At 45.7% G+C, this 22,236-nt stretch overlaps 1 protein-coding gene and 2 non-coding genes across 3 annotated transcripts; all 3 read left to right on the forward strand.

The window, feature by feature from the left end:
* Positions 1-1,094: 1,094 nt before the first annotated feature.
* Positions 1,095-4,066, forward strand: LOC100274517 (uncharacterized). The gene is made up of 3 exons (NM_001148874.1): positions 1,095-1,685; positions 2,952-3,507; positions 3,656-4,066. The coding sequence occupies exon 2, from the start codon at positions 3,056-3,058 to the stop codon at positions 3,482-3,484; it is 429 nt and encodes a 142-aa protein (NP_001142346.1). The 5' UTR covers positions 1,095-1,685; positions 2,952-3,055; the 3' UTR covers positions 3,485-3,507; positions 3,656-4,066.
* Positions 4,067-4,173: 107 nt separating this feature from the next.
* On the forward strand, positions 4,174-4,313 carry LOC111591243 (small nucleolar RNA snoR134). The gene has a single exon (XR_004857478.1). It is a non-coding gene; the product is annotated as a small nucleolar RNA snoR134 (small nucleolar RNA).
* A 51-nt stretch (positions 4,314-4,364) lies between these two features.
* Positions 4,365-4,451, forward strand: LOC111591241 (small nucleolar RNA U36a). Its single transcript, XR_004857476.1, has one exon. It is a non-coding gene; the product is annotated as a small nucleolar RNA U36a (small nucleolar RNA).
* The last annotated feature ends 17,785 nt before the right edge of the window (positions 4,452-22,236 follow it).

Raw genomic sequence — 22,236 nt, forward strand, 5'->3', positions numbered from 1 at the left:
CTTTCAAAACTCACACCTAAACACGCACCCTATAAGGTTTTTACCCACGGGCACGCGGGTAAAATGTGCCCGTTGCCATCCCTACCCTCTACTAAACTTCAAAGAAGAGCCTATTTTATAGAAAAATATAACGAGAATTACATTGTAATAGAATACATGTATTCTGAATTACAAAAAAACTAGATAACGCTTGTGACACTTTATAACAAATTTATCCATAGTTTTTTTACGAAATTATATTGTAATAGAATACATAAATAAATATATGTATTAATTGTTATAGATACATCTCAGAAGAGCAGCGGTCAAGCTGCTAGTTGGGTTCAGCTTAGATGGTGTAATGCTTGGCTGCTCAGTAATATATATTATTTAGGTCTATTACTGAGCTAAAATTATTTAGCACCTCCCCTAAGAATTTTGGACCCTGTGCAATCGCACTTGCATAAAGCCCAACCCTGCGTAGTGTCTCAAGTTTCTAGCTTAACCTTCCAATTAGACTCTGTTTCAAACCCCTCAAACTAATAATTAGCAGTTAAAATTAGCTGATAGATTTAGAACAGGTCGGCTAATAGACCAACTAATTGTTAGTTATATCTAGCTATTAATTGTTAGCTCCTTCAACTTAGCTAACAACTTATTAGCTGACTAACAATTAGCTCTAGAGGTTTGGAATATGAACTTATTAGCATGTGTTTATAAGATATTTAACAAAGTACGAAGACTTTGGCATATTTAGGTTATTTTGACACTATTATTTTGGAACCAAGCTAACACTTTTCTTCCAAAATGGATGCATGCATGTTTATAATATCTCTACTATACTTAAAGCACCAGTTTCAATGGTTGTCCTGCGTCATCTATTTACAAAAAAGTCCCTACATTTCTTCCAAATTAACTCACGTAAAATGTTTAAAAGCGATGTAGGAGGTGGGTTATGTTAAAAAGAGGTGCAGAAGGTGGAGTTTGAACCCACACCTCTCTACTAACTATTAAGGGTACAATGTAGACTGCCCCCACCGATTCCCCTACCCCGCGGATCACGCGCACGCCCGTTCCCCTCCCTACGCGCGCGAATCACGCGCCCGCCGCACAGGCCCGCCGCCATCGCCGATTCCCCTACCCCGCGGATCACGCGCACGCCCCCACCCCCCCAACCGCAATTCCCCTCCCTACGTGCGCGGATCACGCGCCCGTCGCCTTGCCCCTACGAATCCTGCCGCAAAACCCACCTACCGGCGCCACTACAGCACACCCGCCGCCATGCCGCTCCCTACGCCCGCAACGATCGCCTCCCTACGCGCGGGTGACCGGCAGCACCTCGTCTCTCTCGATGTGCCAATGGCGCCGCCTCCATCCTACCCAGTCTCCACCTCTGTCACCGCGTTCGTCAAGGAGGAGGACGCCCCAACCCCTTTGGTGGCCTCCCCGATGGCGCCGCCTCTGTCCTACCCGACCTCGAGTTCATTGAGATCCAGAAGGAGCAGGCGCAAACTTCTCCATGCACGGGAGGTCAAGCGGAGTATGCGCGAACTTCTTTGTGTTGTCGCCCGAGGCTGACTCCAGCATCTCCTTCCTGGCCAGATCCATGGAGGCATCGCAAGCCCAGATCCCGCTGTCGTTAGGAGCTAATGGTTGGTGCTCGTGTGGCACGGCAACGCGACGACGGAGCAAATCGGAGAGCCTCGGTCCGCCCTCCAATATGAGTTCATCTCCTTCCTGCTACTCCATTGCCTCTTTTGGACTCAATTCACTAAAATCTCCTTCTGTAATTACTATTGGCCGGAGTGGTACATTATTTGTGAATTCCTGATAATAAAAATCTCAGACAGAAGTCACAAGCAAGAAACATAAAAGAGTCCCCCACGCATAAAAATATGGAAATGACATGGCATCGAGTCCATGCTCCACTAAGTTTCCATCGGTATATAAAAGCATGAGCATCCATGCTCAGTACACATTCACACCCATATCATGCATATATGGATTATGAGAAAGTACATCGTTTGGTATTGTTTGTATAGGGTGCTCTGTTAAGTTCATGTCAGTAAAAGCGTAGGAGTTGTCTCATTTTGAGCAGAACAATTAATTTGTTATTAGGCACGAGTCTTTGTTTAGGGTTATGTCTCATGAAGTTTGGTACAATTCTAAATGTTGTAAAACACAATAAATCATTTTCTAAATGAGATATGTTTTTATTGCCGATGCGACTGTGATGCATGTTGTTCATTGATTTGGTAATGGTTAGAGCTTGCAGTCAGTTCTAGGTAGGAGTTGGGAAGGCTCAATACACCAATTGTACCCCAAATTCATTTCTGATTTTAGTGCTATATATATGTGAGACCAAATGTTTTTTTTCTAATGGGTCCCATAGTTTGTGATAACCTATCTGTGCCACTTATACACAAGACATTGTACAACACTATTGGTCTAGAATTTTATTTCTCACATGATGTTGCATATTTTGCTTTGCAATATAGTCAGACAAATTGTGTTGTCTATGAGGATCCCTTTGCCCTGCACATTTCATCACTGTTTGGCACTTTGGAGTTCCATAGTTCATGTTTAGCAGTGGCAGGATCTAGGCATAAGCTTTTCTAAATATGTTTAAACGCTAGATCTGACACCGATGTTCACTAGCGAATTTAGTTCCTCCTTGTTAAAAAAGTGAAAGTATATTAAATACATCAGCTTTTGTATTGAATATTTCATTATAGTGTGCCACTATGCCATCTACAATAAGTCGTAGATCACTTTCACTTGCATGAGCATTCACTGCAGTCCTCAACTCATTTATTTGCTAATTTTGGTCCTCTAGCCATCTAGCATATTCTATGTCAAAAGTCAACGCTCCTGCAACAAGTTTAAGGCAATTGTCAAAGATAATTAATTCTGTATTCCACTTTTTTTGTTGATTACTGATGCTGCCATTTGCTGTTTGTATTTTTTTTCAGGTACAAGGTTTTCATAAATCCGAGCATTAGTGATGTCCTGTGCACAACAACAATAGAGGCTCTTTCAATGGGGAAATTCATGATCTGCGCAAGACATCCATGAAATGAGTTTTTCATGTCATTTTCCGAACTGTTTGACATACAAGACTTCAGAGGAGTTTGTTGCGAGAGTGAAAGAGGCAATGGATAGAGAACCCCAACAGCTAACCCCTGAGCAAAGATACAACCTTTCATGGGAGGCAGCGACTGAGAGATTCATGGAGTACTCAGACCTTGACAAGGTTCTGAACAATGAGGCTGCTCAGCCTAAACAAGGTAGGAAAAGAAAGAATAAAAGAACCTCACAGCCTAATTTGTTCGACATCATGGATGGCGGTCTAGCGTTGGCCCATCGATGCTTAACCGGCAATGAGGTTCTCAGGCTGGCAACCGAAGCCATTCCTGGTACCCGGGACTACGATAAGAGCAATGTGTGGATATGGGTCTCTTGCCTCCTCAAGTACAACACCCTGTATATGGCTGGTGATGACTGATGAGCACCCAAAGCTAATCGTAGGTATATATGTACATAATAATACACCATGTTGCTCTTATGTCGACTAATGTTTGGAGTATTGTAATTGTAGCACGCATGACGACCTTTGGCCATTGTTTTGTACTTGCTAATAAGGTTCTTTCTCCTTAAATTTGGAGTTTTATTGCAGAAATGTGTAGTACATGGACATCAAAAGTTCATGACTCCAGAAGACTGTCAGCACAATATTGTCTGCTTTTGCCATTGAATTAGAGAAACATAGTCTTAAAAATTTAAGAGCATCTCTGGCCGCAGAGGGCGCGCCTGTGCCAACGACGGAAGCAAAGAAGCTGGCGTCCTCCATCGCGAGGTCCAAGCAGGAGATCACAGAGGACTTCTCGTCGATTGGCAGGACATGGCCCCCGCGGCGGTCTAAGAAGAGACCAGGTGCAACGACAACTCAATGTAAGAATTGCTGGATTTTGTCTCCCCTCCAAATTCAGTGTTTCATGAGATTTTTTCCCTTTTCCTTTAATTTTCCTATATCACAAAGAAGAACCGAAAGGCGAGAGGATTTCATTTCACAGGTCGACTTGCTTCTACCATCTGGTTGTTTGTGGACAGTATTTTGGTGCTGATTTCGTTATCATGTGTTATGTTTGTTTTATTTTAACATCACTCCAGATTTGATGAATCATAGCTCGGCTTCTACACGATGCTAACCCCAGGCTCGTCGGGTTTTTTCAAGAAGGAAGCCCGAATTCCTATGCTAGATCCACCATGCCATTTAATGTTGCAGGTCATGACGAATCTTGTGATTGGTCTGTGTCAAAGCAATGGATACACATATGTTCGCATTGCATCATTTCTATGGTTTGTTGTCTCATTTGATCGATTGACGACAATGATTATACATTACCAGCGCTTTTGATGTATCCTATGAAAGAAAGGGAAAAATCAATGATTGAATTTCCTAATATGAGCAGGAGGTGAAGGATGAGGTCCCATGGGCCATGGTCCATCCACTCAGCGTTCTTCAGATGGAGGTCGCCTCTATGTGCAGGAAAGAAAGCGACGTCCTCTGCAGATAGAGTTCGATCTTATCCACGCCGGACGCCGCCCCACACCATCCCCCCCCCCCCCCCCCCCCCCCCCCCCCCAAAAAAAAAGATCCATCTCTTTGTGCATTCCGCTTCCACCTTGTTTTCACATAGAGGCGACCTCCAGATGTTGTTGAGACTTTGACCACAACAATTGAATAAACATGTGCTTATCATGAACTATTACATGTGGTACAATTTCCTTTTGTGCTTTTCTAATTACTAGCGGGAATGTTTAGCCTCTACAAAAACAATAGGAATGAGTTTCTGTACACCCGTGGCTATGTTTGAATTGTTAATAGTGAGACTGAGAGAGTGGTATGGTTAGGATGTTAGATTTGTGCTTCCAGTGACTGATTAGTATCTTTTTTTGGTAGCTGGTATGTGTTAGTTTTACCATAAGCTTAAAGTTTAGGTAGAATGAAGTGGATGTGTTGTGCCAAATTAAATGAATTTTCAAATGCTCCTACCCGGGCTCTGCTTTGTGTTTTTTGAACTCCTTTGTGATGTTGAACAATTGTGCTTATTAGTTGGTAATTTACTGATATTGCATTGTCAGTCCATTATATTGTTGTTTAATAGAATATTTGTGCGTGTTTATTGAATATTGAGTTATTGACAGATATGTTTTCCATACCAAAACAATGTTCTTAAACATGCATTTTAGGATGAGTTATTGGAAAATGTTCGGATTCCTTTGCAAGATCAAAGTTTCTATGCACTTAATCAGCTTGTGATTTCATCATCTTGGTAATTTTACAAAAAATAAAACTCTGGTATAATTGATCATGCACTTTGCAGTAGGTTGCAGTTTACTTTAGTTTTTTACACTCACATTCTCAGTTCTTTGGTCCTTAGGTCGACAAGTTTGTACGACAAAGGCGACCCGGAGTCACCGTCCCTCGAAAGCGCCCCACTTCTGGATGATGATAGGTTGCGCATTAGAGGTGTACATTTGGGTCGGGCCTAATGGGCGGGCACGAAGCACGAAAAAAAGCCCGGCCCAAACCCGACACGGCACGAAATTATTTCGGGCCGGGCCGGCCCGGCTCGTTGCATCGGGCCGTGCTTGGGCCGACCCCAAGGCCCACGGGCGGGCACGAGCCCGGCCCGTTTAAGCTGACCCGAATTGGCCCGTTTAGTAGCACGAAAAGGCCCGAAATTTAGCAGCGCCAGCCGGCAGCCGCCAGCGCACTGTGTCCACGGGCGGAATTTAGCAACCGCGCGACCCATTAACGTGAAACACTGAAACCGGAAACCCTACGTACGTCGTCCGGCTCTCCCACTCCCAGTCTCCCTACCCGGCTGCCGTTTTCCTCCTGTGGGCTGTGGCCGATCGCCCGAGCCTGATCTCGATCCCGATCCCGCCGCCGTCTCAGCCTCCAAGGCTCCAAGCGCTAACCGGAGCGATCGCCCGAGCCCGACCCCGACTGGCGAGTGGCGACTCACCGGAGTCGCGGCCTCCCCTGCGGTCACCGGAGTCGGAGAGCAGCCCTGCGCGAGCGCGACCGGTCAGGCGGTCACCGGAGTCGCGGCCTCCGCTGCGCGAGCGCGAGCGCCGAGGCGCCGACCGGAGCCGCGGCCTCTCCTGCGCCGCTGCGCGAGCGCGACCGCTGAGGCGCCTTTGCGCCCTGCGTCCCTGCGGCCGAGCGCGACCGCCGACCGGAGCCGCGGCTGGCTCTGCGCCCTGCCGCCCTGCGTCCCTGCAGAGCCGCGACCGCCTCTGCGGCCTGCGCCCTGCCCCCACGAGCTCCAGCACTCCGGCAAGGCGGCAACCGTGGCGCCACCTCCACGGCCACCCGGCCCACCGACCGCCGCGGGGACGGCTAGAGCAGACCCCCCTGCTCCTCCTCGACCTCCAGGACAGGGAGTTTCCCTTCCTCCCCGACCACCTTTGCGTCTGTGTGTCCCTGCTCTTGCTACCGACGGCCAACTTGAGTCGGCCACCATTTCTATGGATGGGAACTCGAATCGAATCGACAATAACAGCAGCCAATCATTTGCCGTTGCCGATCCTCTGACTTTGAGTTCCACTGGTCGCGAGATTGCTTTGGATGCAGATACAGGTACAGGTACAGCTGCGACGCCGTCGACAGCGACAGCGAGTACCGCAAGCACGGATACTATATGCCACAAGCGCGGTCGCAAGAGCACTTCCGATGTATGGAATGACTTCGAGCAATTGTTCAAGGACATAAATGGTAAGAAGGTTAGGTATGCCGCCAAATGCCTTTACTGCAAGTCTCAACTTACTGCTTCTTCAACTGCTGGTACTGGTCATTTGAAACGACATCATAGTACTTGTGCATCTAAAGCTCAACGTGCTGCTAAGACTCAATCTTTAATTCAGTTTAATGCCGATGGTTCTGTTCGTTCATGGGACTATAATCCTGATATTGCTCGTACTGAGTTGTGTCGATTGATATGTACTTTAGATCTTCCTCTAGGTATTGGTTCCACTGCTGCATTTGAACGTTACATAAAACATGCTCATAATCCTAGGTTTACTGCTGTTTGTAGACAAACAACCACTAGAGATTTTGTAAAGTTTTATAATCAAAGTTGTACTTCACCAATAGATGTATTGAAGTCTAGTGTTTCATGTGTTGCTCTTACTTCTGATATTTGGTCTGGAAATGCTAAGGAAGATTATATTAGTGTGGTTGCTCATTATGTTAATGCTGATTGGGTTTTGGAAAAGAGGGTAATTGGTATGAGATTGATTGATGTTTCACATAATGGGGCTAATATTGCAGATCGTGTTAAAACTGTTTTTGCTGATTTTGGATTGACTGATAAGGTATTTTCCATCACTTTGGACAATGCATCCGCTAATACAAATGCCATGAACATACTTAGTCCTCAATTTTCTGGATATGTTGGGTCTCTTTTCTTGCATCAAAGATGTGCATGCCATATTATTAACCTTATTGTTAAATCTGGACTCAAACGTTTAAAACCTTATGTTGAGGATTTTAGAACTGCTGTGTCTTTTTTGAATTCTTCCAATCAACGCATTGCTTCATATAAAAGTTATTGTATTGCAATGGGTGTTAGGCCTCGAAAGTTTGGTTTGGATATGGACGTGAGATGGAATTCGACTTATCTAATGTTGAAACACCTAATCCCATACAAGAGCATGTTCTCTGTTTTTATCCAAACACACTACCAGCAGCATATGACACAACCTTTGCTCACAGCGACACATTGGGAAGTTGGTGAGAAAATTCTTACCTTTCTTGAACTGTTTTATGATTGTACTGTTGCTCTATCTGGTGTTTACTATCCAACATCTCCTATGATGCTACACCATATCATTGAGATTGCTGAACATTTGAATAACTTTGAGAATGACATTATGTTAAGAGACACTGTAGTTCCAATGATGCTACACCATATCATTGAGATTGCTGAACATTTGAACATCTGAATTGACTAACATGTTTTCCAAGTATGAGATAAAGTTTGGTGCAGCAAAATTGCGGAGACCAACCCACACCACAAGTACTAGCAGGAAGAAAACAGCTTGGGGCAAAATTTATGCATCGCCTGAGGTAAGTGAGGTAAGTGATGCTGTTTCGAGTTCATCATTTGGCTCCCAAGTTTCTGAGTTGGCAATGTACTTAGATAGTGACCCAATCACTGTCTTTGATGATGGATTTGATATTCTAAGTTGGTGGCATGAGCATAAATCTAATTACCCTATCCTGTCTCTTTTGGCCAAGGATGTTTTAACTGTTCCTGTTTCAACTATCAGTTCCGAGTCTGTTTTTAGTCTTGCTGGCAGGTTGATTGAGGAGAGAAGACGGTCTCTAACAAGTGAAATGGTGGAGATTTTGACTTGCTTAAAGGATTGGCAGCTAGGAGAGAGTCGGGAGCAGCACAACATTGCAAACAACGACCTGGAAGAACACTACAAGAATATGTACTTGGATGAAGAACGCGAAGCTGGCGTTGGTCGTAGTTAGATGTTTCTTGTGATGTAATTTTACTTTTGTTCTGTACTTGGACAATGAACTTTGAACTTATGAACTATTGAACTGCATCTAGAGCTGGCTGCACTCTTTTTCCCTTCTGACCAAAGGGTTTTTTAATGAGGCAGCCATTGCACAGCTCTAATAATATTAAGTTTGTTTTGGTCAAAAATTGTTTGTCTTCTATTTTGTTGGTTTACTGATCATATTTGATTGTATGTTTCAATGTTTGAATGTTTCCAATTTTAAGCTTTAGTGTATTTCAGGCTCAATTATGTATTCTGGGCTCGATTTTGCATTTCGGGGCCCAAATGTGTATTTCGGGCCCAAAATGTGTATTTCGGGCCTTTTTTATTTCGGGCCGTTTTTTATTTCGGGCCGCCCGTTTAAAGCACGGCACGTTTAGTGAAATATGGGCCGGGCCGTGGGCCAAGGGGTCGGCCCGTGGGCCGGCACGGCACGGCCCGAATTTAATATTGGGCCGGGCCGGCCCGAAATTAAACGTGCTGGGCCTTTTCGGGCTTGGGCCGGGCCGGGCGGCCCGAATGTACACCTATATTGCGCATTGCCAGCGAGTTTAGAATTGTGCCACACGGTGATGGGGGCCATTATCTCGTTGTCGCCCTCTGTGACACAGTGAAATTGAAGGATTACATGTTTCACATCTTCTTTCTGATGAAATTGTCTTGTGTGTTGTTTAGACCTTTTAAAGGCGACATGCCGTGCATATCTTTGTTTGGGTGTTCAGAGCTTCATATGGTACTCTTCATGGTTTCTGTTACGAGTATCATGGATATCAGGTTTTTGTACTTACCTATATGGTCATATCTGAACCTATAAACTGTTGTTAGGATAGATACAAGGTGTGCATGATCTTCTTTCTGTTGATTCATACTTACATATGTAGACCATATTTTATCAACTTATAAAAAGTTAAAGCTTCACCGATGTTTATCAAAGAACTCTACTTTTTCTATGCATCAGTGAGAGCATATATACATATTGCACGCTACTTTGCTCTCCATCTGACTCTACAAAAATAAAATAACTTGAGTGCTATTGATTCCCTATTTACGGCTTATGGGTTTATCAGTTTTGTAGCAATTAAAATCTCAGAATGCGAGAGCACAAAGTTGGGGACCTCTTCAAAAGAACCAAATCCCTACTACTCTATAAGCACGATGTGTAGGCGTCCACACCGTGCACCATGTCCTGCCTCTCCCCTAACCACCTCCGTAACTCCGTAAGCACCCTGACAATGTCGCCCGTACTCACCGCCTAGGATGTCATATGGCCACTGCGATGCCCCCACCTACCCAGCGACCCATAGTTCCCTCGTCGCGTTACTCCCCCCAATCACCGTCGAGGGACCTATTCCACCTACGCGCGCGTGGCTACTTCTTCTACGGCGACGGGAAGCGCGGCAAGGAGCCGTCTGCCGTGGACTAGCTGCTTCGCCTTGCCGGCGTTGACTGGCTGTTGGGGGCCTTCGGCTTACGAAGGTCCTCAAAAACAGGATTTAACAGTATTTCTGAAGCATAATGTGTGAACAGGTTTCTTCGGACTCGAGTCAGAATCATGGTAGGAGAAGCCTAAAACAATACGAAGGTTGATACAACACCGAAGATGTGAGCGGGAAAGCTTCGGCGTGCTAGCAGAAAATGAAACCGACTTAAAGATGAAAAGGCTATTCAGACCTCGGTGGATTACCATAGAATTATTACCAAATGTAAAGGGCATGAATGTAATTTTGTATGGGCTGTGTCCCGTGTCTATAAATAGGTGAACAGTACCCCCGTACTGTTCACAGGGATTTGGCATTTGCTTTTGCATCACACCTGTATTTTCATCTCCTTCCAAGCTGAAAGGTACATTTGTAATTCGATGTCATTGTTGTTTTTTTGCAATAATAATAAGTTGATAATAATATATAATTATCTATGTTATCCTTCATATTTCTTGTGATTCATTCTTCATCATCGTATGCTGTGTTTATGAAGGTACGTCCTTCATAACCTTCGTCCGAAAATCATTATATCCTAAGGGAAATAATGCTTCGAAGGACGAAGGACTTCATTGATTAACATTTTCTGTGTTGCCTTGTTCTTAATTCATAGCATTTGAGAACAAGTCCCCAACATTGGCGCCCACCTCCGGTGAACTCACTTCCACTCTTTGAGTTTTTGAACACCTTCGGCGATCATAAACCTTCGCTATGGCGCCGAAGAAAGCTTCAGCAACTGGGACTGCAGCTCTCCAACCGCTAGACCACAATCAGGAGACTGTCTCCCTTCGGGAGGCCCGAAGCCAGAAAAGGAAGGCTATTAGCCTGACACCGCCAGAGGATGAGATAGACCAAGAAATCAGAGACATGGAGATGCTTCATCAACAGGTGCAGAGGAAGAAGGAAAAGATGGCCAGGCTAGCTGAACTACAAAGGCAGATAGACGAAGCCTCTGAAGAAGTTCGTCATCTTACTCAGGATGAGCAACGCCGAAGGCCTCAGCACCAAGACCTTCATCAGGAGGGTTTCCTCAATGAAGATGACTGGTATGACAATTTTCATCATGGGAATTTTGTTTTTGATGATGCTTCTCCTCTGTCCGCTGAGCTGCAGGCTACACCTTGGCCTCCGTCCTACAAGCCGCCTCAGCTTCCCATATTTGATGGCCACTCAGACCCGAAGCAGTTTTTGATGAGCTATGAAGCAACAGTATCTTTGTATGGTGGCAATGCTGCAGTCATGGCCAAATCTTTTGTTATGACTGTCAGGAGTGTTGCTCAAACCTGGTACTCCTCCCTTCGACCAGGAACGATCACTTCATGGCAAAAGCTGAAGGACTTATTGTTAACCAGATTCCAAGGGTTTCAGACGAAGCCGGTCACTGCTCAAGCTCTATTCCAGTGCACCCAGGATCACGAAGAGTACCTTCAGGCGTACGTCCGGAGGTTCTTGCGTTTGAGGGCACAGGCACCAACAGTGCCCAACGAAATTGTCATTGAGGCCATGATCAAGGGGCTTCGGCCAGGACCTTCAGCTCAGTACTTCGCTAGGAAGCCTCCTCAAACTTTGGAGAAGCTGCTCCAGAAGATGGACGAGTACATTCGGGCCGATAATGATTTTCGCCAAAGAAGGGAGGAGGCTTTCAGGTTTTCTGAAATGACCAGGGGCTTCGGAGGAAGATTCTATCCGAGGCACGTTAGGTCAATCCATAACTCTACTCAAAATGATGATAGGGGAAGCCAGCAGCAAAGGCCACAGTGCTCCTCACAGGCTTCGGGGCAACAGCAAGGCTCCTTCCGACCACCAGCTCCAAGAGGCAGAGGCGCCAGGGGCTTCGGCGGAAGATTTGGAGATCAACCAAGAAGAATTTTTTGCTTATTCTGTGGTGAGAACAAGGGCCATACCACAAGGATGTGCCATGTTACCATCCAGAAGCAAAAGGAAATAGCCGAAGCTGCAGCACAACAGGCTCAGCCGAAGCAGGTCATGCACACTGCTTCGTATCATTCGCCTTACATCCCAGAATATGTAGGCAACCACCCTGCAGTTTCTGTTGCTTCGGCGAGTCAACCTCAAGCTTCTTGGCAACAGCCTCCGCCTCCACCACCGCTGCAACAAGGACAACAGCCAGAAGGGAGCCAATATGGCCCACACCAAAGGGACTTCAGAGAACAGTCCGAAGCTCGCACAGTCAACAGCACTGTGCCAGAGTCGAAGCACATCTATTGACAAATATCCTACCTTGATAGCAGTCTTTTTTCATTCAGTTTTATTTTCCGTGTAATAAAGGACATTTTTCAAATTTCATGTAATAGTTTCGTTCTTTGCCACAAGGAAAATATATTTTCTTCACAGGCTTAAGTCGTTGAAGCTTAAAGATTTGTGATAACAAGGAGGACCTTCGAATTATCAAAAATTTCTTCGAAGCAACAAAAAGTCGTTCTAAGGAACGCAGAGTAAGTTTGCCGAAGTCACAAAAAGCCGTTCCAAAGGGAGCGCAGTGTAAGTTTTTTGCTCCAAAGTCGTTCCAAAGGGAATGCAGAGCTTACAGCGAAAAATCAACGCTGATACCGCCTAAGTAAAAGGCGAAGCGCGAAAAGTCAACGCGAATACCGCTGAAAGTAAAAGGCGAAGAAGCTCCTAAGGGAGGCTTACAGCGAAAAATAAACGCTGATTCCGCTGAAGTAAAAGGCGACGAGCTCCTAAGGGAGGCTTATAGCAAAAAGACAACGCTGATTCAAAAAGATTATGTGTTTTATCGCAGGAATGTGTGAGTATCTTCGGAATAAACATCACCTTACATAACATAACATCATCACATCATTTCGCATAGCATAAGCATCATACATCATGCTGCATATGGCACAAGAGGCGGACACAATATCGATCTTCAGAAGAATGTTTTGAAAAAGGGGAAAAATCATGCTAAGTCACAAGGAGATAAACTATTGATCTTCGGAAGTGTAGCTTCGGAAAATATCTTCACAAAGCTTGGATATTATTCATCAGAACACTACGGATATTGTTGTGACAAATAAAAATTCTTCTTCACGAAGCATGAAAAGAAGGGAAGGTGTTTTTTTTGTCAAAGACTCAAAAACGGTACGTGTGTAAAATTTCATGCATCGTAAAGAATTGAACAATAAAAACAGGTATATTACATTCAGGGTTACAAAATGTTACACATATTACATTTCAGAAGTTTTTACAATGGTACTTAATCCTCTCTCAAAACAACCTCTGCAGCTTCGTTCAGGAGCCGATTGACAACTTCATCCATGATAGCCTCAGCCATCTTTTTAATGTCGTCGTCTCCTTTCGGGTGAAGGTCCGGAGACGCTTTAGCAGGATCTGAAGGAGGACAGGATACGGCTACATTGCTATTACAAATTGCGAACGAAGTTTAAAATCGAAAATTACAACACAATAAAAACCATTAGTTAATACCTATTTGCCCTTCGGGCTCTGCGCTTTTTTCAGCAGCCTCAGCTACTTCTCTAGCATCGTGAATGCCTTTTTCGCTTTTTCGAATAATTTCTCGGGCCATTTCTCGGCCACCATTATCCCAGACATCGGTGAAAAATTTTCCACCAACCATGCTAGCTTCGGCCGAAGGATCTCTTGCATCTTCGAAGGACAAGGCAGCTTCGGATTGCGCTAAAATTTTTACATGCTCGCAGCCCTTTTTCTCCAAAATGGTGGCGATTCCCCTGGCACCCGAGAAAGCACATATGTCTCCGCGGCTATTTAAAATTTCCTCGAAGGCCTCAGCTTCGTGATCGATCCATTCGATGGGACCTTCGGGGTTGCCTCTTGCAAAGTTTTCTTCGCTTGAGAATGCGCCGACGCTGGCGAAGCTAGCTTTCAACTTCTTGACACACTCCATAGATTTGTTGTAGCATCTTTTCTTGGACGAATGAAGCTCTTCAACAGTTACCTCTAAATGATTTGCCCATTGGTCGCTAAGTTCTCGCTTCGTTTCTTCAAGAATGCGTTCCTCTTTGGCTCTGGCCAGTTGTCTTCGAAGATCTTCAATTTCACGCTTCTGAGCCTCAGTTTGACCTTTAAAAGTAGCCTCGTCTTCTTTTATTCTATTTATCAATGAATGTAATATTTTATCTTTTTCGAGACCTTCGTTCCTTAGTTCAATTACTTCGGAACGAAGGTTGCTCAGGGCAATAGCGCACCCTTCGTCTTCGGCATCTTTTTGGGCCCTGAGGGCATTGCTAAGTATAAGGCCCTGCAAGGAAGAATGTGTGTGCGTCAATAGATTTAAGCAAACGAAAAATTTTGGTCTCAAGAAAAAGTACAAAGATCTTATTTTTTGTACCTTTAAGCTATTGTATGCCAGGCTGTCGGCCAGATCATTTTTCGACAGCACCGAGAGCCCGTCTTCTAGTGTTGGGAATCCGAAGCTCTTGCTCATCTCCCGACAGACAGAAATCTCCTTGCTGTCAGGGAGACAATACAAAAAGTCCTCTTCTCCACTGCCGTTGAATATTAACGCCCCCTTTGGATACTTCAGTTTTTGGGCGTAGAGCTGGGCCTCTTACTTTTCTTTTTCCGATATTTTTTTCCCCGAAGCATGACGAACAATATAATCAAGGACTTTGGGGGATGCTTCAGGGGCAACAGCACTGATTTCTTCAGCAAGAATTGGCTCCGTTATTCTTTCTTCCTCGGTTTCCAAGGATTTTACTTTCGTGGGCTCTGAGGGCCCAGCTTCGGCTTCAGTTTCTTGCTCTAGAGCCTTAGTATCAGAAATTTCAGATTTCGCTTCGGAAGTTGCAACAGTCTTCTTCGGAGTTGTGCTTGAAGACTTAATTGTTTCCAGGACATCTAACACATTGACCATTCTCTTCCTTTTCGGAGTCACCGTTGGCCCCTTTTGGATTTTTGTTGTCTCAACATTTGCTGAAGGACTTAAAACTTCTGATATTTTTGATTCTTCAGTTGATCCTTTTGCTTCTTTCATTTTTTCTGACGATGGCGCTTCGGCCATCTCTTTGGTTTCTGATAACAAAATCTTTGGTTTTTCCAATTCTGTTTTTGTTGGCGCTTCGGCCATTTCTACGACTTCTGGCAGCAAGGTTGGCTTGATTGGCTTTTCAGCTTCGGTGGCCGAAGAGGTCTCTCCGGCGAACTCAGGCACCGAGGCTGGTTCAATATAGCGTGGCCGATGTGTGAGGACCTTCATCCTTTTCCTTTTCGGTGCTGGCTCACTAGAAGCAGTTGCAGCTTCTTCTTTCGCAGAGGTTGTGCTTTTTCTTTTCTGCCCTCGAATGGGATAATGATAATCAGGGTAGACAAACCCGATTGCGTCAAACACCCGGTTCAGCCTTTTCTTTTTTCGGCCTCCGAAGGCTGCTGACAATGCAGTATCTTCGGCCTTCGAGTAAGCCCCAAGCAGTTCATCACTTAAATTTTCAATGCTTTTTAGCCAGTCATCATCTGGCTCAACGAATTTATCTCCGAACTTGAAAGTATATTTCAGCCTGATAAGTCCACCTTCGTCAGCCTCCTTTATGGTTTCTTGCGGCATTTCACATTTCTCCGCGAGCGGCCATACTCTGAAGGCAATATGCTCTTGTACCAAATCTCTCGTTCCAATAAAAGAACAAATAACACCGAAGGCTCTCTGGCATTCTTCGGCAGCTTCATTCATTTCAACCTTCGGCCTCCGTAGGCCGAAGCTTTGCCAAATAGGGCGCATAATTATACCTTTAATATCTTCCCGTGCTGTCAGGTCATTCTTCACATAAAACCATTCTGTCATCCAGTCGCCGGGCCATCTCTTCCGAAAGGTTGGCACGGGACAGCTTGACCCAGACCGAGAAACGAAACTGTAGCAGCCAAAATTATTGTGATACTGTTCCTTACCCCAGGATTTTGTCTCATATGATAATTCGTGTATGTTGCAGAAGCTTTTCGCATCAGGTTCCAGACCTTGGCTTTTCACGGCCCACACGAAGATATTCAGCCTTATAATTGCTTCGGGGGTAAGTTGATGAAGATAGACTTCAAACATTTTCAACACTTCTACGACAAAGTTGCTCAGAGGAAATCGTAGTCCAGCTTTCAAAAAGCTTCGGAACACTACGACTTCATTTTCCTCGGGGGTCGGGCAAGTTTTCTCTCCTTCGTCGACCCTCACAATGGATAAATCCCGGAAGTATCTTCCCCTCATGTTGACAAGATGATTTTCTTTGATACCTGACTTGCCAAAAACTGAATGGCTTGGTCGCCAGGGGCGATCTTCGGAATCTTCACCACCACTATCCACATCATAACTGTCGCTGTCATCAGTATCTTCAGACAAACCTTCTAAAATCTCTTTGGTGATTTTTTCTGTATTGGTCTTCGACATTGCTATAAGAAACCCCAGATTCTTCTCTTCATCAAGACTCAGCTTCATCTCGGCAGCAGCCTTCTTATCTTCAGACATCTTCGGAAGCACTAAAAAACCGTTTTCAATGCCGAAGCTCCAAAACTTAAAAGCTAAGAAAATCTTGGTGCGCAAGAGCTAAAAATTGAGTAAGCGGGAGCAGATGGCAAGAGAGCGTGCCAAATGAGCTTGCAGTATGTTCTTATTTATACGCTCAGTGCGTTGAAAATTGAAAGACCCTGCCTGTCAGTGAATGTTGCTATTCTAGCAAGGGGAAGGTGTTTTTTCGGACCTTCGGCTTAAAAGCCTTCGTCCATGTCGCAATCTAAATTTATTATTTTAAAACAAATTAATATTGCGAGGGGCTACTGTTGGGGGCCTTCGGCTTACGAAGGTCCTCAAAAACAGGATTTAACAGTATTTCTGGAGCATAATGTGTGAACAGGTTTCTTCGGACTCGAGTCGGAATCACGGTAGGAGAAGCCTAAAACAATACGAAGGTTGATACAGCACCGAAGATGTGAGCGGGAAAGCTTCGGCGTGCTAGCAGAAAATGAAACCGACTTAAAGATGAAAAGGCTATTCAGACCTCGGTGGATTACCATAGAATTATTACCAAATGTAAAGGGCATGAATGTAATTTTGTATGGGCTGTGTCCCGTGTCTATAAATAGGTGAACAGTACCCCCGTACTGTTCACAGGGATTTGGCATTTACTTTTGCATCACACCTGTATTTTCATCTCCTTCCAAGCTGAAAGGTACATTTGTAATTCGATGTCATTGTTGTTTTTTCGCAATAATAATAAGTTGATAATAATATATAATTATCTATGTTATCCTTCATATTTCTTGTGATTCATTCTTCATCATCGTATGCTGTGTTTATGAAGGTACGTCCTTCATAACCTTCGTCCGAAAATCATTATATCCTAAGGGAAATAATGCTTCGAAGGACGAAGGACTTCATTGATTAACATTTTCTGTGTTGCCTTGTTCTTAATTCATAGCATTTGAGAACAAGTCCCCAACACTGGCTTTGGTCCCACGCGCACCTCGACCACTTGCTCGCCCGCGAAGAGAACCGCGTCGCCGCCGCATTCCGCCAAGTGCGCCTCGAGAAGGAACCCTCCGCACCCCCGTTGCATGCCGCGCCCGCAACATGGCGTCGTCCATCCGCACCCACCATCCGCACGCCACACCTCGTCGGGCTCCTCGTCTTCAAGGTCGCCCCAGTGCTGACCTCCATGTCTCCCCGATCAGCACCAACTACAACATCAAGATGTTGTCGTGCAGGGTACGTGGCTTGGCTGTCTGCCTCCCTGTCTCATGTCCACAACTCTAATCCCCGCGCTCGGCGCTTCGTCTTGCGATCCGAGCCGAACCTTCACTCACCTGAGCTCTTGATAATTTTCAGTTCGAGGGATCAGAGGCACTTGAGCAGCAGAATGGCTCTTCTCAGGTATGTTCTTCTACCATCAGTGCATCGATCTGTGTCTGTGATGTGTTCTTCTACATCTGTTCATCTGAGTCGTTTACTGAGTTTTGGCAGCATTCATGAGTAGCCATATAACGTGGAGTGCCATAAAAGATGATAACAAAAAGATAAAATGAAATTAGATTTTTTTAATTTCAACATATCTTATCATAACACGTTCACTCTGTAGCAATGCATAGGCATTTACCTAGTTGATGGAAGAAGAGTGGAGAGACATTGGGCGAAGCTGTCTAACCAGTAGAACATTAAGCTCAGGTGTTCATAATATTGAAATAAATTGTACATATGTATATATGTTTTTTTGTAAAATAAAAAAGAATCGTGTCGGGCCAGGCCAGCACTACGGGCCGAGGCTACGACCCAAGCACCGCACGACGCTCATGCTGGGTTGGCCCAGGCACTATTAAATGGGTCGTGCCTCGGGCCGGCTCACCAGACACGACCCATTAGGTCATCTATACCTTCACACGATAATGATGGTCCTCGCCTCAGTTGTCACCACCTTGTTCGTCATTCTACTTATTTTCTCTCTCCCCTCATGCGTCCACCTCCGTGCCACCCCATTCTTGGCAGAGGCGTAGGAGCATGCGCCTCCTTCCCATATTCGTCTGACACCAGCCCCGAAACCGACTCGCGCAGTGGCTATTGCATGTCCACGAGGACGTTTCACATCATACGCGCACCATCGTTTTCATCGTCGTCGGACGTCCCGTTCGTCTTCCCGACCTTCGCCCTGTTCTTCCTCCCCAACCTGCTGCCCCCGCCCACGGTCGCAGCCACGAGCCAACCGATGCTCGTCGACGCGGGTATGGGGCGAGTCAGTCATGCTCCTGGCTTTTCTCCATGCGCGCCGTCGAGGAGGACATGGTGGCGCCTGCCACGCTTAGGTTATCTTGGCGATGAGGAGTCCAAGTCTGAGATATTGGATAACCAAGGCTCGTAGCGTGGCAACTGTCGGCATATGCTACGAAGTTGGTGGTGTTGTTGTGTCACTTCGGCAGTCCAGGGCTGGGAAGACACTCGCGTTCTCTCACCCTTATCGGATTGACGCCTGGTGCAGGTGCCTCTCTGTTTGGAGCTGCTCCGACTGGGCTTCTTTCTCCGCTTGTGTGCTCTCTCCCTATATATCTAGCGGTATACTACCTATGTCGCCTCCAGATGCCTAGGTCTTCGTCGTGTCTTTCTCCGGCAACGAACAGGTATGTTCGCCTCTTCCCTTCCCTTCCCTTCCTGCATCATGCGCGCACCATCGTTTTCGTCATCGTCGGATGTCCCGTTCGTATTCCCGGCCTTCGCCCTGTTCTTCCTCCCCAACCTGCTGCCCCCGCCTACGGTCGCAGCCGCGAGCCAACCGACGCTCGTTGGCGCGGGTACGGGGGAGTCAGTCATGCTCCTAGCTTTTTTCTATGCGCGCCGTCGAGGAGGTCATGGTGGCGCCTGCCACGCTTAGGTTATCTTAGCGATGAGGAGTCCAGGTCTGAGATATTGGATAACCAAGGCTCGTAGCGTGGCAACTGTCGGCATATGCTACGAAGTTGGTGTTGTTGTTGTGTCGCTTTGGCGGTCCAGGGCTGGGAAGACACTCGCATTCTCTCACCCTTCTCGGATTGACGCCTGGTGCGGGTGCCTCTCGGTTTGGAGCTGCTCCGACTGGGCTTCTTTCTCCGCTTGCATGCTCTCTCCCTATATATCTAGCGGTATAATACATATGTCGTCTCCAGATGCCTAGGTCTTCGTCGTGTCTTTCTCTGGCAACGAACAGGTATGTTTGCCTCTTCCCTTCCCTTTCTGCTCTACGAAACATTGGAAGTGGGGAGATGAGGGATGGGGTCTCTGATTTGCTGCCTATGGTACCCGTGCGTTCATAAAAATGTTATGCGGAGAGCGAAGACAATCAATAAAAAATCTTGAGATCTTTTTGGTGGATAATTTACGTGGGTATTGTTGTGAGCCGTCGCAACGCACGGGTAACCGACTAGTTTAAATTAAAAGTTAGGTCAAATTTAAGCTCAACAAACTGTAAAAGATAAGCTCAAAATTTAAACTAATCGAAACCTGAAATTATTATTCATGGCTAGAATGTGGTGAGTTCTTAATAAAGGATATAAGCGCACACAAGCGATCCTTAATAACCTTCTGGAGATTAATAATGACAAGAGATTAATTAACTACTAATGAAGACAACGCGTTCAAGAGCCTAAATAGTTGGTCACTAAACATGCCAATACTATTTACAAAATCTCGATTAAACAGATAATGACGTGGCTTATACTGAAGTTGAATCTTACTCTTACCCATTATTAATGTTCAGCATTTTAGAGCCGATTCGTTGAAAAGGAGATCTCGAGAATTATGCAACTGACATTATTCATGGTATAGTTCGGCGGTAGTTATAGTTGCAAGAACGTGGAAGGAGATTGTTTTGATCACATAAGATCATTTTTGTGTGGTTAATCTTCAACCTAAACCTCTATTTAATATTAAGATCGATGTACACATGTACGCGGCTGTTCGCTTTGGATCAAAGCTTCGGACTGCTACAACTACAATTCATAAAGACAAAATACTATAAAAATAATAGAAAGCCGTTACGCATTAAAGCCATCAGTAAAAAATTACATAGTCCTAAAGAAATCGGTAAGTACCTTTTTGAGAGATGAATAATTTTATTTAGAGCATTTACAAAAGTTATCTCCGTTCTGACTACAGTTAGGTACGCAGTCAGTTTGGCATCATGTTGAATATCAAGGTAGATTTTCACTGGCAAAACATTTTCATCATTTCTATATTGTCTTTCATACATACAGACGGGAAAAAACATCTATAGTACTGCAGACGAAGAAAAACATCAGCAGTGCGAGAAATCGGCGGCACCAAATAGAATATGTGTAGTACATCTTTCATTACACAATGGTGAAATGAACTGTCGGGTACTCAGGAACGGGGTATCCAAGGCAAGGGTCATGAACCTCAACCAAGTCCATGCCGGATGAGAGGGAGGCCTACCACGAGGCAGCAGTCATGGCTTACCCAAGGTCAACACCGAACGGGAGACGTAGTCACGGCTCGACTAAGGTCAACCTCGGGCAGGAGACGTAGTCACGGCTCGTCCGAGGTCAACCCCGGGCAGGAGACGTAGTCACGGCTCGCACAAGGCTAGCCTGGACGAGCAGCGCATTTCCGACTCGCCTAAGAGCGTCTCGGGCGATGCTCCGAAAGGTGCCCAACTCCGTCGACCAACTCTGCGAGGCGGGCCGGCCGACCAACTCTCTAGCTCGTCCGAGGTCAACCTCGGACGAGCATCGCATTTTTGACTTGCCCGAAGGTGTCTTGGACGATGCTCTGGAAGGAGCCCAGCTCCACCAACCAACTCTGTGAGGCGGACTAGCCGATCAAGTCTCCGATGACCAACTCACTATCGAGCAACTTGACGAGGCAAAGATTTGAGTCCAGCGCTACTAATCCACGTCAGCTACGATGGATGCGTCACCATCAAGCCACGTCCGGACATACACACAACACGTTGAATGGGCACCGGAGTCACTACAGTGACCCGTACAACCGAAGGACGAGACAACGCGTCATACCGAGTGTACGTCTATGCATGCTGAGAGGTGACGAAAGGCTCATGACGACAGGAGAAGCCACTCCATGTACGACCACACCATGAGATTGATTCGTGGGACCTGCCACATGGCACTACAAAGACGTCAATGGTGGATTCGCTATAGGAGCTAGAGTAACAGACGACGCCATATTGGGAGTACGACTATACATGACCCAACAGAGCACCCACCACGATAACCCGGGAAGCAGATCTCTCTCTCTCTCTCTCTCTCTCTCTCTCCAGTAGATTACAAGTCCCACTGTAAGGTTCTACACTTGAGATATAAAAGGGTAGCCCCCTCCTCCTTCATGGGTGAAAGTCGCCTAGAGGGGGGTGGATAGGCGGAAACTGAAATTTACAACTTTAAACACACTAAAAGCCGGGATTAGCGTTAGAATAAAATCTGAGTCCGAGAGAGAGGGGAAAACAAATCAACCAAGAAAATAAAGCGGATGACACGATGATTTGTTTTGAGGTTCGGTCCCAAAGAACCTAGTCCCCATTGAGGTGGTCACAAAGACCAGGTCTCTTTCAACCCTTTCCCTCTCTCAAACGGTCACCTAGACCGAGTGATCTTTCTTCCTTGATTTCCCGGGTCACTTAGACCCCGCAAGGACCACCACACAATTGGCATCTCTTGCTTCGCTTACAAGGCTTAGAGAGTAAGAATGAGAGAAAGAAGAAAGCCAACCAAGCAACAAGAG

Source organism: Zea mays, chromosome 3, assembly GCF_902167145.1.
Source record: "Zea mays cultivar B73 chromosome 3, Zm-B73-REFERENCE-NAM-5.0, whole genome shotgun sequence".
Lineage (NCBI taxonomy): Eukaryota > Viridiplantae > Streptophyta > Magnoliopsida > Poales > Poaceae > Zea > Zea mays.

Coding starts and splice junctions, on each gene's coding strand:
- LOC100274517 (NM_001148874.1), top strand. CDS start 3,056: ATGAGTTTTTCATGTCATTTTCCGAACTGTTTGACATACAAGACTTCA.